General features: G+C 45.0%; 2 protein-coding genes across 2 annotated transcripts in view; both read left to right on the plus strand.

The window, feature by feature from the left end:
* Nucleotides 1-201: 201 nt before the first annotated feature.
* LOC110526633 (F-box only protein 22) lies at nt 202-6,610 on the plus strand. The gene is made up of 7 exons (XM_021607766.2): nt 202-412; nt 987-1,119; nt 1,765-1,852; nt 2,153-2,251; nt 3,029-3,181; nt 3,494-3,659; nt 4,041-6,610. The coding sequence occupies exons 1-7, from the start codon at nt 282-284 to the stop codon at nt 4,432-4,434; spliced, it is 1,164 nt and encodes a 387-aa protein (XP_021463441.2). The 5' UTR covers nt 202-281; the 3' UTR covers nt 4,435-6,610.
* Nucleotides 6,611-7,017: 407 nt separating this feature from the next.
* The window catches only part of LOC110526636 (transmembrane protein 266-like), a 103,454-nt gene continuing 91,493 nt past the window's right edge, over nt 7,018-18,978 (plus strand). Inside the window, exons 1-2 of the mRNA XM_036963872.1 lie at nt 7,018-7,798; nt 9,140-9,274. Coding sequence (XP_036819767.1) covers nt 9,261-9,274 — 14 coding nt within the window. The 5' untranslated portion in view covers nt 7,018-7,798; nt 9,140-9,260. The remainder of the gene's footprint in view (nt 7,799-9,139; nt 9,275-18,978) is intronic.

An 18,978-nucleotide genomic window follows, 5' to 3' on the forward strand; every position in this document is an offset into this window, starting at 1 on the left:
TCTAATCAAATGGCTACCCAGACTATTTGCATTGTTGGTCTTGGGCTTGTAAGTAAGCATTTCACTGTAAGATATATTATACCTGTTGTTTTCGGCGCATGGACAAATAACGTTTGATTTGATTTATACATACTAGGCAGATAAAGTGTACTCGCCACTAGGTGGCAGTAATTGTGTATTTTCTCCCGAAAACTGCTTTCGATATTTAGCTATGCAATTTGCATTAGTGAAAGGTCAAAAGACAAATCCGTCGCTAGCTGCCAAGATCTTGCGAAGGAAATATGGATGGAAATACAGACTTTTCTGGCGTTTCGGATGAATGCACGGCAGAATACATTCTCAGTAATGTGGCAGAAGTAGTGGAGAGAATTTTGATGTTTGTACCAACCAAATCCCTGCTCCAAATTGCTTGGTAAGTGACTAGCTAGCTAGCTAGCTAACGTTAGGTAGCTAGCTAGATTAGCAACGGTCCGTGCTATCGGGAACATTGGGACGTCCCCCCCGGTAAGGGTAGGGTTTCGGGGGGTGGGGATAGTATTGTCCCAATGATTCTGGATAACACTGACCGATTAGCCACAGTCAGCTAGCTAGCTAACGTTAGCAAGCACAGTGTTTTATCAACAATGGCAATGCACGTTGCAAGTTCTAAACAGGACTGGAACTGAATATATGTAGCTAACTAGCAATATACACCAAATGTGTCTGTTAGCTGTATACGTTTTGCTCGCAAAAAAGGCGTGCAGCCATGTGAAACTAGCATACGTTGGCTAGCTAGCTAACAGGTAGCACAACAGTATTTTAGTAATAATCTTGTATTACATATGTGTTTGACAGCTAAATTAGCTAGCTAAGAAATGCTTGGAATCTAGCTAACGTTAGCTAGTTATCCTCAGACTGGTCGTAGGTATCATGTTTTTTTAAACAACTTCCTTGTCATGCCAGGATGAGAGTGAGCGCTAACGACGACTGTCTTCCTTATTGTGCAGTGTTTGCAGACTGTGGATGAACTGTGCACGGAGAGTACTGAGGGTCCAGCAGAAGTTGACGTGGGTGTCTGCCTCTGGACCGTCCAACTATGACGGCCATGCTCTCTGCCACAGCCTGGCTGAAGAAGTGGAGGTCAGTTTGACTACTGAAAATACACAAGAAATTACAACAGGGTCTCTTTCAGGAGATCGTTCATGAATTGTTGATAGAAGTGTCGTGAATAGAGCTGACATGATTGCATGCCAGAGAGAGTAGTATCTCGTGAACAGACGACAAACATAAATGGTACCGTAGATTTGTCTTTATACTATGAGCTCTGATTGATAACGAGCAGAAGTAGTTCCAGTTTTTCATCACTGGTTTTATATTTGGACAAATCAAGATTTTGCAGGTGTTACCATATTTTCTAATTTTGGAATGGGAGGGGACATCTGGCCCATACATTTACCCATAACTTGCAAAGAGTGGATTTCCTCAATCCGGTTCCACTCCTCATTCTAGCATCTCTTCTATTAACATGTACAGACCCAGAGCTTAATCGAGTGTCTGACCAATTACGCAAGACTTTAGTTCTGGGTTAACTGAGATTAGCCAGAGGCATGCTTGTTCGACATTATGCATATATATCTGTATGCTGGTGCAACAGTCCTACAAGTAGGCTAGTAGAACACAGTAAAGTTATAGCCTGGCACCTACAGTGGAAGACAGTCTGTGTGCAGTATGTGGAGTCTGACATTATTGAAAACTGTAGAAACACCTCTCTCTTAATGTTTGCAGAATGTATACCTGCTGCCCAAAACAGTCTTGGTTATGGTGGACAGCGATACCTTCAGTGGACAAGACTCTTGCTACAAGCAGAAAAAGGGTAAGATGTAACATTTCTGTACAGCACTTTGAGATATCAGCTGATGTACGAAGGGCTATATAAATTGATTTGCTTTGAACATTTACTACTCTGTAGTAAAGCACACTAATAATGCTGGGCCGAGAAGTAAAGAGTACTGTGGCCTCTTATCTACTAGCCAACTTCCATTTAGTTTGTTACTAAACACGTGGGAAGTTATTAAAAGTTGAAGGCTAAGTTGTGAAACCTGCTGCTTATATTAGTCACAGTCAGTAACAATCTAAATGTAAGGCATGTTCTAACCTGTATCCCCTCTTGCAGCACGCAAGACCCACCACAGTCCAGACTCAGTGGAGGAACTGAACAAGCTGTTCCCCAATGGATGTGACATCATGGCCATCGCCACGCCTGGTGTTGTTTGTAAGAACTACAGTATTTTCATATTTCCCTTCCTAATGACCAGAACACCGTGTGGTAACTGTTTCATGTGTTATAATATGTTATAACACATAATTCCTACAACACTAACCACTGATAGCTAGCTCTTGTGCCATAACTCATGACACAGGCTGCTGGCGGTGCATGACATTCAGGACCTTTCCTCTTTGATGTGTGTTGTGCATTCTCATCACAGAGGAGTGTCAACAGGGGATGGTCCACATTCATCTCCCCTTGCCTTATTAACATAGGGTGCTCTGCTTGGGAGCTGGGAAGAGAAGCATGGCGACTAGATATGTCGATAGATACCCTAGTATTCCAGGACTGACAACAGGATCTGTGCTCTATATTCCTCTATATAATCACTAAGCTGGAGAGAAGTGACACTCCATCAACCAAGTATGCAGATAGTGTCTTTGCTTGTGAACTGAAAATCTAGCTAGGTAATATTGATGTGTTAAATAGTGTTATGCCACGTAGATTGAGTGCTTAAGACAACCAGAGAAGTGGAACGCCATGCAATATGTTAAAATGCAATTACTGTTAGCTAGCTAACTACTTTAAATGTACATCATACAGGTGATACATTTACCAATATAAGGAAAAGGACATTGGTTGACAGTATGATTTGTCCTTCTGCCTTTTCCCACAGTAACCCTGAAGAAGGCATTTGCCAAAATGTAGATATTTTTTTTTAAAGCAAACTTCCAATGTCCTCCCAAGAGTTGCTGCTGAGTGTCTCTTCATCTTCCCCCACAGTAACTCCCAGTGGCTCCCACTCGGGTCCACCGAAGGAGTTCCAAGAAGGAGAAGCTGGCTATGCTATCATGTTCCCTAGGATGGAGGGAGTGGACATCCGCCCCTTTCACTTCTGCAAACGCACCATCTCAGAGTCACACCTGGAGGAAGCAGGTTGGTGTGACCGAGTTGAAGTTATGATGACCAGTTCAGAAATATACTTTTCTCCGCTCTGCCACATAGGGGTACCACAGTCAACCATTAAGCTGGTCAGTGCAGGTCTTGTTCTAGCCCAATACAAACCCTGCAGTGTAAAGTTGATACTAGGATTAGTATATGAGTGTGAGTGATAAATACCAATATTTACAGAAAAGAGATGGCAACAAACATTTCTACAGTATGCTAAACACATCCATGGCTCTAGCCAACCGTCCACCATAATATGATTCCATCTCTGACCCCTCTCTTGTCGTCCTGTCCCCTCAGGGCTGGTGAATAACCCTGATCTGCGTGTGGTGCTGCTCTTTGGCTATGAAGCCTACAAACCCGGAGCAGCCCGCTTCCTTAACCAGGTCCTGGAGCCTTTGGCACGCAGCAAGGCTCTCATCGCTGGGGGCCATGTGGAGAATGTCTTCTCCCCTGAAAGAGAGTGGTGAGTACCTGAGTGATCTGTAACATGTACTGTTCTTTTCAATGCTGAGAAGGGTCAGGAGTTCTCAAACATGGGTCTGGGGTCTTATTTATTACGACCTCCTAGTAATCTACCAAGCGGCAAAACAACATATTTTTTAAGGTAGTGGGGGTCCTCAGCTGGAGCCTCATCATATTCAGAGGGCCCTGACATGAAACATTTGGGAATCCCTACTCTTACTATGCAGCTGTGACTTTGTTTTTGTCTGTCCCGCGATCGTTCTCTGTAACTTGCTGGGGCTGGTGCGGTGGTGTAGGTCTGGCCCTGAGTGGTCCCGGGGTTAGGGTTTGGCTTATAGTATTACTATATAGTTATGTGACAGTGGTCTGTCTTTCTCCGTAGCTGTGGCCGGGGGTCGTACGGCGTGGTGGGTCTGGCTCTGAGCGGTCCAAGGATCCAGGGGGCCAGTGTTCTCCTGGAGCAGGACGTGAGCAGCCCCAAGGCTGCCGAGGCCACCATACGGAGACTGAAAGCCGCCAACCTCCCAGAGAGGAACACCCTGGGCTTCATGTTTGCCTGCGTGGGCCGCGGACACAACTATTACAACAACCAACGTAACGTGGAGGCTGACACCTTCCGCAAGGTGTTCCCCAACATCCCACTGTTTGGCTTCTTTGGTAACGGGGAGATTGGGTGTGATCGTATCGTGAAGGAGGACTATACTCTGTGTGACACGGATACGGACAGTCTGCAGCATGGATACACCACTGTTATGACCCTAGTTCACCTTGGCTGAGGAGTCGATGGTCATATTTACATTCAAACTACAGTTTGTTTTGTTCACTTCATGTTCCTATTGATTAGGTACAAAACAGAAGAAAACCGGAAGAAGCAGAGAGGTACTATCATAACTAGTCCAATAAGAAACACCCGTTTTACGTTGCAAAATGTTTTGAAATGGCGTGCCCTAATGAATACAACCCGGGTGTCTAGTTCAGAAGACTGCCTGTGCACGTAACAATCAGGATCAACAACATTTTGGTTGTAGAATCTTATCTCTCAGCCATGGTGGTATGTGATGCTGTTTGAAGTGGCTTACAACATGTACATGTCTTTCTTTTTGTTGTGTTCAACTTTTCCCAATGTAAAGTTTTAACTTTGTCAATTTTGGAAGGGAAATGCAATGTTTTATCTGCTGCAATAGAGGTAAATAGTTACTTGATCATGCATTGATCAGTTTGAAACTTGAATAGGAAATATTGCTGATATGTTAGTGAGTTTAACAAGGTGCTGATGGGAATCAGAGAAGAAAATACTGTCCCTTCATCTCAGTCCTTTGTTACAAAATAATACAGTGGACTTCCCCATTTAAAACACATATATATTATCCTGAATTACTCACCAAATGTTACGCTCATATTCAAAACAAAGAACTGAAACTAACTAACTAATCTTGACCAGATGGTTTCTTACACCTTATAGTGAAAAGTTACTGACACTTCATGTCCAATTAACAAATATAATTGTTATTAATTATTATAAATAATTGTTGAGATTACCGATCAGGCACTTTTTAGTTAAGAAGATAAGGAAAGTAACATGTTTTGAACCTTTGAGAAAAATTCAGTTTGTCTTGATTTCAATGTTTTCTCCGGTATGTGCTTTGACACATGCCCCTCTTTTAGTGTTAGATATGGAGAAACCCTTTTTGAAATGCAATTAAATCAAGGCCTATTCCTCCTACCTTTATAAGACTATTTCACACACTGGGCAATTCCACGATAACAGAGTGAGGCTGAGACTCTGATTTTTCACTTGAAATTTTATGTCAAACAGAAAGCAATGATTGCAAAGTTAAACCAACCATACAACTCTATGCATAAGGATGACTTTTATAAAGACATTTACTTGAAGAACAGAACAGTGAACAGTGGGGCGGCAGGTAGCCTAGTGGTTAGAGCGTTGGGCCAGTAACTGAAATGTTGCTAGATCGAATCCCTGAGCTGACAAAGTAAAAATCTGTTGTTCTGCCCCTGAACAAGGCACTAGGCCGTCATTGTAAATAAGAATTTGTTCTTAACTGACGTGCCTAGTTAAAAAAAAAAAAGTTTAAGATGAAGAGTTTGATAACAGAATGAGGCTTTGTGCTGTTATTGTGGAATTTACTCACTAGCTTCTATTTACTCATGGATTCTGTGGTTTAGACAAAATCTTTCTCTCTGTTGTGTCGTTCTTCATATTTGTTGCTTCATTGGAGCTGATGGTTTTAAAATGTGTTATTTTACGTGTTCTACTCCCAAACAGGGTATTCCAGCCATTATATGATTGTGTGATAAACATACCATGTACAAACAGTTTTGTAGTTGGGATTCTGTACAATATTCTGCTTAATTCATTGAATTTACGAACATATGATTCTGAAGACATTCCTGATGACAGTATTTGTTTTGTTTATGAGGTATGAAGGTATGAACACATGAGCAATGTTTAGGAAGTTCAAAACAGTTCTTTGGAGATGAATGTGCAATTTTACCAACCTATATGTTTGGCTAAATGGTTTTGATTGCATCGTTTTTTTATTTAGAATAAGCTATTTTAAGGTATAACTTTTCAGTATAGCCGGATACTCTGTAATGGGGGAAATGTAAGATCACTGTTCATAGTTTTCTGTGACCTAACTTTTCCCAAATAATACTGTACACTCAACAGAGGTTTTCATCTGGATAACAAACTTATTTTAATAGCAGACATATTTTAGGAACATGCATCTTTGTTACCTTATACACTTTCATTATGTTCATTGTAGAGCTAATGGGATTATTTTAAAATTGTTCTTTAAATCGTTTTCCCTGGAATTAATATGATGAGCAAAATGTTTAAGGTGTACAAGCACTTTTCAACTATGTGTGCCAAATATGTTTGATTTATTTCAAATTCAATACATTTAAATAAATGACTGCCATTGAAATGTCTTCTCACTCTCTGGCTTTCTCTAGGTATCCTGATTTATCATAATGGAGAAAAAAATGTGCATCTAATTATTTTCAGAACATCTTCCAATATCATATTCTACAACCAATGTACTCATATTAACATTTAAATGAAAGAATAACAGAATAGTAAAGCCTGACATTTGCATATGTTTTCTTATATAACAGGCCTAATTGTTCAGAATTGCTCTATCATAGACTACTATTATTTCATATCTACCATTTCCGAAAGCCTAACCTTGACAAGCAGGCGTGTTTGATATAAGGCTGCGAAGACGCTATGAGATTGATTGATGTGCGCTCTAACCATCGACTGGCTATTCCTGGTGAATGACAAACTGTTAAGCCAATTGGTAGAAAGATCATTTATATTCCCATAGTATCTTGAATTTCCGAAACGATAAAAAACGTAAAACCTATGGAGAAAGGCAGCTCGGGCATAAAGCTACAGGCCTACAAATCAAGTGAGGTGACTGTACCTCAGTTTTCATTCGGTTATCAGGATTTGGAACTAGAATCAACAGAGAGCAAACATGGGATTCGTGACCGAAGCAAGCAATGACAATGTTATAGCTTCAATACTGCCCCTATTCGGCAAGAAAATAAACGGCAATGTTTTTGACGTTGTTTCGCGGGGATTATGCTACTATTCTCGGTTTTGAAAGGGAGAGAGCCAGGCATCACAGCGCCGCACTAGAGAAGCCGGAGGTTAATCACGTTTTCAGCACCTAGACAGCTCCTTGTGGAAGAGGAGGTCTATATTCGGCAGCAAGGAGTCCCTTCTGCGATCGCGGGGGAAGCCCTCAACCCTCACTAGCAATTTTGGAGCGGTGTAGCCAACAACACACACAACGTTCTGACCTTTCTTCCTCCACTCTCCAACGATGCTGGTTATTTGGTGGTCAGTCAGGGACACTTAATATAATCTTGCTGAACGACGATGGTGCTTGCATTTCGGCTCCAGTCTTTTCGTGTTGCAAAGGATTCTAAGCAGCAGCAGCAGGGGTGCTTGTCCAATGTAAAAGTGCTAAGGAAGGCAGCAGCCTACACATCGCCACGAGCTTGGAGCACGAGCCTCACTCACGCTGATCATCACAGAGGGAGACATTATCACGAGCACGCGGCCAACGGGAGGCTCGATTAGACTGTCAACAATGTAAATCAAGACAGGTAGGAAGGTTCTTCTTTGGTTCAACTGAATAATAGATTAGTTGTACATTGCCGGGGCACTCCCTCGGTGTAGCCTACCACGGGGACAACCCCCGCTTCACGCACTAGGCTACTATAGTCTCTCGAGTCTCTGCTTCTATATTCAGGTACTACAGCGACTAAGTATAGTCCTAACGTGGATTAATGCTTGGCTTAGTCCGTTTCAATTACAATTTCCAATAGGGTTACATTATTATTAGTTCTCAAACAGGGAGGCAAACATTTGCATGTCAAGCTACTTGTCAGTTTGGTTTTGACGTGGATATGGGGCTCAGTTGTGCTTTGAATTTTATGCAATACTACAGAAAAGCCTTGTAAAATGAAGTACGTGTGAAGAAACCTCAGTTATGAAGTAAGGGGACCGTTAGCCTACTTTACTATTCAATGAACTGTGTGAGACCCAGCGCATGTTCCAAATGGCCTACATAGGCTCACTTAAATGTAGTGCACTATATAGTAAGTAGATTAGAGGCGAGATGGATCTGAACTGATAGGCTCCTGTAGCTTATTAAGGTCATGCAGAGACCAGTGGACAGACCTCTACTTGATATGTTGTGCTGATCAGGCAAAGCACAGTCTATGAACTCTCACCATTCAAACACCATGGTCGAAAAAATGGTATTCAAGAGAATTTGCTTAACATAACCCTTTATACAGTAAGTTGGGATGTGCTAACAACCTCCAGTTGTTGTAGTCTTTAGTAGAAGTTTCTCAATATACCTTCTCACCAGCACCATCTGAAATGTAATTTATGGGCAACACAGAAAGATTTGACCTGTAATGTCTCTCACATCTTCTCCATTTAAAGTATTGGTACTGTAGTGTATGTCTTGCGTTTAAAGTGTTATTGAATGACTCATACATAGCCTACCATACTCTCAGGGGATTGCCATAATAATGTGTCACTGTCTGTCATCAATCATATCTAAATAAAGACCAAGCACCTGGGTAGGTTTTCACTCATGCATGTCCTGTGTCAAGCGTAATGGATTTTCCCAGCCTTAACTCAACAATGGACTCATTCTATGGTGAGAGCAGCTCTTTAGGAGTATTATCCAACAGACATGCAGGTAATGTGCTCTTACTATAGACATAGAATGAATCATCTTTTACTTTGAAGAATTGCTGTTGTAGGTTACTCTTCAAGCTACAATTATAGTTCTTCATTGTCTTAGTATCCCCATACTGTTTCTGGTGCCATTATACAATGTTTTACTGAACTCATGAACATCTTAGTGTAATACGGATGTAATATGGTTGTAGTACATGTCAGGTGTAATTGATATTTAATTCAATCCCCAGGTTCAACATGAGTCCAGCAGAGTATATCTGGTGTGGCGAACTCAGAAGCTAAGAGAGGCTGAGAGAACTGAGTGAAGAACATAGCCGCCTCCTCTTCCTCTCTCCATCACCATCCACCAACATGGCTAACCCTCAGTAAGTATAGTACATTCCCCCAGAACATGACCTGTGCTCAGTAAGATCTCTCTCCCCCATAACATGACCTATGCTCAGTAAGATCTCTCTCCCCCCCAGAACATGACCTGTGCTCAGTAAAATCTCTCTCCCCCATAACATGACCTATGCTCAGTAAGATCTCTCTCCCCCCCAGAACATGACCTGTGCTCAGTAAAATCTCTCTCCCCCAGAACATGACCTGTGCTCAGTAAGATCTCTCTCCCCCATAACATGACCTGTGCTCAGTAAGATCTCTCTCCCCCAGAACATGACCTGTGCTCAGTAAGATCTCTCTCCCCCATAACATGACCTGTGCTCAGTAAGATCTCTCTCCCCCAGAACATAACCTGTGCTCAGTAGGATCTCTCTCCCCCAGAACATGACCTGTGCTCAGTAAGATCTCTCTCCCCCCCAGAACATGACCTGTGCTCAGTCAGATATCTCTCCCACCCGTAACATGACCTGTGCTCAGTAAGACCCCCCCATAACATGGCCTGTGCTCATTAAGATCTCTCTCCCCCCATAACATGACCTGTGCTCAGTAAGATGTCTCCTCCCAGAACACGATCTGTGCTCAGTAAGACGTTTCCCTCTTTACCAGACTTCTCTGACCTCCTCTCACCTCTCTTCCTGAATAATAAATATGGTATTGTACACACAGGCATGCACGCAAACACACTGACACACACACAGAGAAAGTGAGAGAGAGATAGCGAGAGGGAGAGAGAGACAGAAAGGGAGACAGAGACAGAGAGAGGCTGAGCGAGAGGGAGAAAGAGAGAGGGAAATTACAATGGCCCTGTTACAGAGAGAGGCAGAGCTCAATGATATTGCAGAGGGGCACCTCATCGGTCAGCTCATTTGGAATTCTGCAGTCTAGCCACTCTTTCACAAATTCCTCTTACCTTGCCATTTTTTCTTGCTATCCTCAAGTCTTTTGATTGGTTGATTTATTGATGAGTGTGTGTGAGAGAGAATGTGTTTGTGTGTGAGATAGAAAGAGAGAGCGATAGATAAAGAGATAGAAACAAGATAGTTCAACATTTCCTTGCAGAAACATACCCGACTAATTAACAATTGCTTATGCAGTGATGATCTTCTTAGTGGTTACTCCCAGTTGCGTGATCAGTAGGGATGGTGAGAGGCCAGGACAGGTCTGGTCTAATGGAGACGTGTAGTGTAGGGCGAGAGGACCAAGGAGACTGAAGTGGAGGCTTACGTCTTTAGGCCTGATCTTGACTGTGGCATCTATAGTTCCTTGAGCTTATTTGGTCTCACTTGACTTAATTATTAGTCTTCAGCAGGCTGTATGTAACTAGCCATGCTCATTATCCAAACGTGTAATACATTAATGGTAAATGAAAAGCCCTCCTTCACTGTTGTAACGGTTTTCTTTATGTGAAGGAGAGTCGGACCAAAATGCAGCGTGTAGATTGCGATCCATGTTTTAATGAACAAACGTAAAACACGAATCAATGCAAACACTACAAAATAAAGAACGTGATGAACGTAACGAAAACCTAAAACAGCCTATCTGGTGAAAAACACATAGACAGGAACAATCACCCACAAACACACAGTGAAACCCAGGCTACCTAAATATGGTTCCCAATCAGAGACAATGACAAACACCTGCCTCTGATTGAGAACCATATCAGGCCGAACATAGAACTAGACAAACTAGACATGTAACATAGAATGCCCACTCAGATCACACCCTGACCAATCAAAACATAGAAAATACAAAGTAAACTATGGTCAGGGCGTGACAGTACCCCCCCCCCAAGGTGCGGACTCCGGCCGCAAAACCTGAACCTATAGGGGAGGGTCTGGGTGGGCATCTGTCCGCGGTGGCGGCTCTGGCGCTGGACGTGGACCCCACTCCATGACAGTTTTAATCCCCCTCCTAAACGTCCCTAAATAGGTTACCCACCACAATGATAACATGGGACAGAGGGACAGCTCGGGACAGAGGTAACTCGGGACAGATGGGTAGCTCAGCCCTGAGAGGAAGCTCAGCACTGAGAAGAAGCTCAGGCAGGTGGTTAGATCCGGCAGATCCTGGCTGGCTGGCGGTTCTGGAAGATCCTGGCTGACTGGCGGATCTGGGAGAATCTGGACGACTGGCAGATCTGGGAGAATCTGGACGACTGGCAGATCTGGGAGAATCTGGACGACTGGCAGATCTGGGAGAATCTGGACGACTGGCAGATCTGGAAGAGTCTGGTCGACTGGCAGATCTGGAAGAGTCTGGTCGACTGGCAGATCTGGAAGAGTCTGGTCGACTGGCAGATCTGGAAGAGTCTGGTCGACTGGCAGATCTGGAAGAGTCTGGTCGACTGGCAGATCTGGAAGAGTCTGGTCGACTGGCAGATCTGGAAGAGTCTGGTCGACTGGCAGATCTGGAAGAGTCTGGTCGACTGGCAGATCTGGAAGAGTCTGGTCGACTGGCAGATCTGGAAGAGTCTGGTCGACTGGCAGATCTGGAAAAGTCTGGTCGACTGGCAGATCTGGAAGAGTCTGGACGACTGGCAGATCTGGAAGAGTCTGGACGACTGGCAGATCTGGAAGAGTCTGGACGACTGGCAGATCTGGAAGAGTCTGGACGACTGGCAGATCTGGAAGAGTCTGGACGACTGGCAGATCTGGAAGAGTCTGGTCGACACAGACTGGCTGCTCTGGCTGCTCCATGCTGACTGGCAGCTCTGGCTGCTCCATGCTGACTAGCTGCTCCATGCTGACTGGCAGCTCTGGCCGCTCCATGCTGACTGGCTGCTCTGGCTGCTCCATGCTGACTGGCTGCTCCATGCTGACTGGCTGCTCCATGCTGACTGGCGGCCCTGGCTGCTCCATGCTGACTGGCGGCCCTGGCTGCTCCATGCTGACTGGCGGCCCTGGCTGCTCCATGCTGACTGGCGGCCCTGGCTGCTCCATGCTAACTGGCAGCTCTGGCGGCTCCTTGCAGACTGGCAGCTCTGGCGGCTCCTTGCAGACTGGCAGCTTTGGCGGCATCCTGCAGACTGGCAGCTCTGGCGGCTCCTTGCAGACTGGCAGCTCCTTGCAGACTGGCAGCTCCTTGCAGACTGGCAGCTCCTTGCTAACTGGCAGCTCTATGCTAACTGGCAGCTCTATGCTAACTGGCAGCTCTATGCTAACTGGCAGCTCTATGCTAACTGGCAGCTCTATGCTAACTGGCAGCTCTATGCTAACTGGCAGTTCTGAACAGGCGGGAGACTCCGGCAGCGCTGTAGAGAAGGCAGGCTCTAACAGCGCTAAACAGGCAGGAGACTCCGACAGCGCTGAAGAGAAGGGAGGCTCTGGCAGCGCTGGACAGGCGAGGCGCACTGTAGGCCTGATGCGTGGTGCTGGCACTGGTGGTACTGGGCCGAGGACACGCACAGGAAGCCTGGTGCGGGGAGCTGCTACCGGAGGGCTGGGGTGTGGAGGTGGTACTGGAAAAACCGGACCGTGCAGGCGCACTGGAGCTCTTGAGCACCGAGCCTGCCCAACCTTACCTGGTTGAATGCTCACGGTCGCCCTGCCAGTGCGGCGAGGTGGAATAGCCCGCACTGGGCTATGCAGGCGAACCGGAGACACCGAGCGCAAGGCTGGTGCCATGTAAGCCGGCCCAAGGAGACGCACTGGGGACCAGCTGCGTAGAGCCGGCTTCATGGCATTAGGCTCGACGCTCAATCTAGCCCGGCAGACACGCGGAGCTGGAATATACCGCACCGGGCTATGCACCCGCACTGGAGACACCGTGCGCACCACTGCATAACACGGTGTCTGTCCGGTCTCTCTAGCCCCCCGGTAAGCACAGGGAGTCTGCCCAGGTCTCCTACCTGGCGTAGCCATACTCCCTGTTAGCCCCCCCCCAAGAAATTTTTGGGGCTGCCTCTCGGGCTTCCTTGCCAGCCGTGTTCCCTCATCATACCAGCGCCTCTCTGCTTTCACCGCCTCCATTCTACGGTAACCCTCCTCGCATTGCTCCAGCGAATCCCAGGCGGGCTCCGGCACTCTCCCTGGGTCGGCCGCCCACCTGTCGATCTCCTCCCAAGTAGTATACTCCATACTGTACTCCTCCTTGGGCTGTTCCTGTTGTTTCTTCTCCCGCTGCACCTTAGTGCGGCTACACTCCCCTGGTTTAGCCCAGGGTCCTCTCCCGTCGAGGATTTCCTCCCATGTCCAGAAATCCTTATTGCGCTTCTCCTCGCGCTGCTCCTGCCTGTTGACACGCTGCTTGGTCCGTTGGTGGTGGGTGATTCTGTAACGGTTTTCTTTATGTGAAGGAGAGTCGGACCAAAATGCAGCGTGTAGATTGCGATCCATGTTTTAATGAACAAACGTAAAACACGAATCAATGCAAACACTACAAAATAAAGAACGTGATGAACGTAACGAAAACCTAAAACAGCCTATCTGGTGAAAAACACATAGACAGGAACAATCACCCACAAACACACAGTGAAACCCAGGCTACCTAAATATGGTTCCCAATCAGAGACAATGACAAACACCTGCCTCTGATTGAGAACCATATCAGGCCGAACATAGAACTAGACAAACTAGACATGTAACATAGAATGCCCACTCAGATCACACCCTGACCAATCAAAACATAGAAAATACAAAGTAAACTATGGTCAGGGCGTGACAACTGTTCTCTCTCCGTCCGATTCTATTCTGTCACTCTGTCCTGCTCAGTCAGTGGCGTAGGGCTGTAGCCTATCTTTGGGCCCAGTTGTTTAAGATTCTGAAGGGTTGTCGTTGCAGAACAGCACCATTCATCTTTCTCTCCGTCGCTGTTTACCCTGTTGTTTATTCAATGCCAACAGGAGGGTGGGGAGGTTGGAGGGCTCTGCCTCTGTTGTTCAGCATGCTGCGGTTGACAAGCACATGGTGTCTGTCTGAGCAGGGTCATGTTCCTGTGAGTCTTTTCCAAGCAGAACAGTAACACAGGGATGGATGGATGCTTGGGCCAGCTGATCTATTAGACCTCATCTATTACAGAAGATAACAAGGAATCTGTTAGGAAATCTCCGTTACATGAATCTAGGTTTAGTAGCAGGAAACATTTTTTTTGTTGTTGTTGTGAAGAGGGTGCTATTTCATGCTGTAGGTGATTTGCCTCTTAGCAAATGTCTGGATTGAAACTGTACTTTATTTCATTCCTGATGATTTTCTGCCTAGAAAATCCTTTCTGGAATTTATATCGTTTAACATATTACAAATCAAGTCTATATCATAATACAGCCCATTCCCATTTCACTGATCACTTTTCTACGCGGACTCCTTAGCTTTGAGCCTCAGGTAACCTCAAACACACTGCAGTTCAGTCCGACTGTAAAGAGCCAAGACCTTTCCTCTGCTGACAGTACAGCACAGCAGCTGTCCAGGAGGGTCTCTCATCATCAGTGTGTCTCCCAGTCCTGGTATCTGTAAAGGTCAGATGAGACTGGTCACACTGTGCCTGCCTGAAACATGCCATGCCTACACCTTCCTGAAACCAGACTCATTTATCATTATGGAGATTTCCTGCATAAAGTCAAGGCGAGTGTACACATAGGCTAGCACATACTGTAATATTAGGAAAGGCATCAAGACAAAGTGGAGTGAGCATGTACATGGGTTGAATGTAGTGGAGTGAGCATGTACATGGGTTGGATGGAGTGGAGTGAGCATGCACATGGGTTGAATGGAGTGGAGTGAGCATGTACATGGGTTGAATGGAGTGAGCATGTACATGGGTTGAATGGAGTGGAGTGAGCATGTACATAGGTTGGATGGAGTGGAGTGAGCATGCACATGGGTTGAATGGAGTGGAGTGAACATGTACATGGGTTGAATGGATTGAGCATGTACATGGGTTGAATGGAGTGGAGTGAGCATGTACATGGGTTGAATGGAGTGGAGTGAGCATGTACATGGGTTGAATGGAGTGGAGTGAGCATGCACATGGGTTGAATGGAGTGGAGTGAGCATGTACATGGGTTGAATGGAGTGGAGTGAGCATGTACATGGGTTGAATGGAGTGGAGTGTGCATGTACATGGGTTGAATGGAGTGGAGTGTGCATGTACATGGGTTGAATGGAGTGGAGTGAGCATGTACATGGGTTGAATGGAGTGGAGTGAGCATGTACATGGGTTGAATGGAGTGGAGTGAGCATGTACATGGGTTGGATGGAGTGGAGTGAGCATGTACATGGGTTGAATGGAGTGGAGTGAGCATGTACATGGGTTAAATGGAGTGGAGTGTGCATGTACATGGGTTGAGTGGAGTGGAGTGAGCATGTACATGGGTTGAATGGAGTGGAGTGAGCATGTACATGGGTTGTATGGAGTGGAGTGAGCATGTACATGGATTGGATGGTGGAGTGAGCATGTACATGGGTTGGATGGAGTGGAGTGTGCATGTACAGTGCCAGTCAAAGGTTTGGACACACCTACTCATTCAAGGGTTTTTCTTATTTTTACTATTTGTATGTACATGGGTTGAATGGAGTGGAGTGAGCATGTACATGGGTTGTATGGAGTGGAGTGAGCATGTACATGGATTGGATGGTGGAGTGAGCATGTACATGGGTTGGATGGAGTGGAGTGTGCATGTACAGTGCCAGTCAAAGGTTTGGACACACCTACTCATTCAAGGGTTTTTCTTATTTTTACTATTTTCTACATTGTAGAATAATAGTGAAGACATCAAAACTATGAAATAACACATATGGAATCATGTAGTAACCAAAAAAGTGTTAATCAAATCCAAATATATTTTAGATTTTAGATTCTTCAAAGTAGCCACCATTTGCCTTGATGACAGCTTTGTACACTCTTGGCATTCTCTCAACAATCTTCACCTGGAATGCTTTTCCAACAGTCTTGAAGCAGTTCCCACATATACTGAGCACTTGTTGGTTGCTTTTCCTTCACTCTGCGGTCCAACTCATCCCAAACCATCTCAATTGGGTTGAGGCCGGGGGATTGTGGAAACCAGGTCATCTGATGCAGCACTCCATCACTCTAATTGGTCAAATAGCCCTTACACAGCCTGGAGGTGTGTTGGGTCATTGTCCTGTTGAAAACAAATGACAAGTGCAAACCCGCATATCGCTGCAGAATGCTGTGGTTGCCATGCTGGTTAAGTGTGCCTTGAATTCTAAATAAATCACTGAAAGTGTCACCAGCAAAGCATGAAATTCGGTCATGGGGCGGCAGGTAGCCTAGTGGTTAGAGCGTTGGACTAGTAAATGAAAGGTTGCAAGATCAAATCCCCGACCTGACAAGGTACAAATCTGTCGTTCTGCCCCTGAACAGGCAGTTAACCCACTGTTCCTAGGTCGTCATTGAAAATAAAAATTTGTTCTTAATTGACTTACCTAGTTAAGTAAAATAAAATGAAGGTCTGAGTCATGCAGTCTCCTCTGAACAGTTGATGTTGAGATGTGTCTGTTACTTGAACTCTTTGAAACATTTATTTGGACTGCAATTTCTGAGTCTGGTAACTCTCTAATGAACTTTTTTGCGACTGCACTTGCAACTGCAAAGTTCTTGACATTTTTCGGATGAACTGACCTTAATGTCTTAAAGTAATGATGGACTGTCATTGATATTTGCTTACTTGAGCTGTTCTTGCCATTATATGGACTTGGTATTTTACCAAATAAGGCTATCATCTGTATACCACCCTTATCTTGTCACAACACAAGTGATTGGCTCAAACGCATTAAGAAGGATAGAAATTCCACAAATGAACTTTTAACAAGGCACACCTGTTAATTGAAATGCATTCCAGGTGACTAACCTCATGAAGCTGGTTGAGAGAATGTCAAGAGTGTGCAAAGCTGTCATCAAGGCAAAGGGTGGCTACTTTGAAGAATCTCAAATCTAAAATATATTTTGATTTGTTTAACACTTTTTTGGTTAAACGAATCAAATATGATTCCATATTTGTTATTTCATAGTTTTGATGTCTTAACTGTTATTCTATTATCTATTATGTAAAACCCTGGAATGAGTAGGTGTGTCCAAAACTTTGACTGGTACTGTACATGGGTTGAATGGAGTGGAGTGAGCATGTACATGGGTTGAATGGAGTGGAGTGAGCATGTACATGGGTTGAATGGAGTGGAGTGAGCATGTACATGGGTTGAATGGAGTGGAGTGAGCATGTACATGGGTTGAATGGAGTGGAGTGAGCATGTACATGGGTTGAATGGAGTGGAGTGAGCATGCACATGGGTTGTATGGAGTGGAGTGAACATGTACATGGGTTGAATGGAGTGGAGTGAGCATGCACATGGGTTGTATGGAGTGGAGTGAACATGTAAATGGGTTGAATGGAGTGGAGTGAGCATGCACATGGGTTGAATGGAGTGGAGTGAGCATGCACATGGGTTGAATGGAGTGGAGTGAGCATGCACATGGGTTGAATGGAGTGCTATGCGAGATGTGCATCAAGTGTCTAGAGATGCTGTACACATGGAACACACTGTTAGATATGGTGGAGCCTTGAACACTAACTCATACTGATGGCTAGCTTCTCCAATGTTCTCTGCAGCAGCTGGTGGTTACAATCAGACAGCTGCTGCTTTTTACTTGGCCAGGTTGGGTGGGTTTAGCTCTGCAGGGCTTTCCACAACCTGAGTACTTTAAGGTGTGTTGATCACATACTGTAGCCTAGTCCAACCAACCCAAGTACACTAGAATATGGATTGGTGTTGCTTTTCTGGATTATGAAACTATGGAAGGTTGGTGGCACGTTAATTGGGGAGGGTTGGAGCAGAGTCAGTGGAATGGTATCAAATACATCAAACACATGGTTTCCATTCCATTTGCTCCGTTCCATCTATAATTATGAGCCGTCCTCCCCTCAGCAGCCTCCACTGTATGAAACACTGATGTGTCTGTCCAACTTACACAAACAACGGTACATTGCAAGTGGTGCGATGATCTTCTTTGTGGTTGCTCCCAGTTGCGTGACCTTCTGTATGGTCAGTGGACTGCCTTAAGCCAATTATGCAACATGAATAATGACCTTTTCGACCTGGCCCATAACACTTCTAATTCTATCATTTGGCTGAAGGGGCAGGCTGTGTGTATGTGTCCCAATGCCCCAAGGGAGACTCTTCTTGTCTTTCCCACTAATACACATAACCTCTGCAGAGTGCCATGGCTTTTTCCATTGTCTTAGAGTGAGTTCTATGTATTGTATGTATGTACTGTATATAAAGTATTCTTCTGAGCTTTTCTGCTGTGTGACTTTGTAGTACACATATGTGATCCCTGTGGGAATTTAACTCACAATCTCTTACCAACTGAGCCACACAAGACGACAGGAGTCTTGGGCCACTACTGTCCATATACTTCCATTGGCAGCTAGCCACAGCACTGGGTCCCTGCTTTACATGCAGTTGTGCTGGGATGAGATGATGAGGTGTGGGGCTCTGAACAGCTTGGATCTGCCATGACTGATCAGATGGCTGTGTTGATCAGTAGGGATGGTGAGAGGCCAGGACAGGTCTGGTCTAATGGAGACGTGTAGTGTAGGGCGAGAGGACCAAGGAGACTGAAGTGGAGGCTTACGTCTTTAGGCCTGATCTTGACTGTGGCATCTATAGTTCCTTGAGTTTACTTGGTCTCACTTATAGTCGAATAGTAGTATTTATTTAATTTTTTCCCCATTTTA

The sequence above is a fragment of the Oncorhynchus mykiss genome, chromosome 26 (genome assembly GCF_013265735.2).
Source record: "Oncorhynchus mykiss isolate Arlee chromosome 26, USDA_OmykA_1.1, whole genome shotgun sequence".
Lineage (NCBI taxonomy): Eukaryota > Metazoa > Chordata > Actinopteri > Salmoniformes > Salmonidae > Oncorhynchus > Oncorhynchus mykiss.

Excerpts from the sequence above, each read along its gene's own strand:
- LOC110526633 (XM_021607766.2), top strand. The coding sequence starts at position 282 with ATGGATGGAAATACAGACTTTTCTGGCGTTTCGGATGAATGCACGGCA. Across the intron at positions 1,120-1,764 it reads GCCTGGCTGAAGAAGTGGAG|AATGTATACCTGCTGCCCAA; the intron begins GTCAGTTTGACT and ends TAATGTTTGCAG. Across the intron at positions 2,252-3,028 it reads CGCCACGCCTGGTGTTGTTT|TAACTCCCAGTGGCTCCCAC; the intron begins GTAAGAACTACA and ends CTTCCCCCACAG.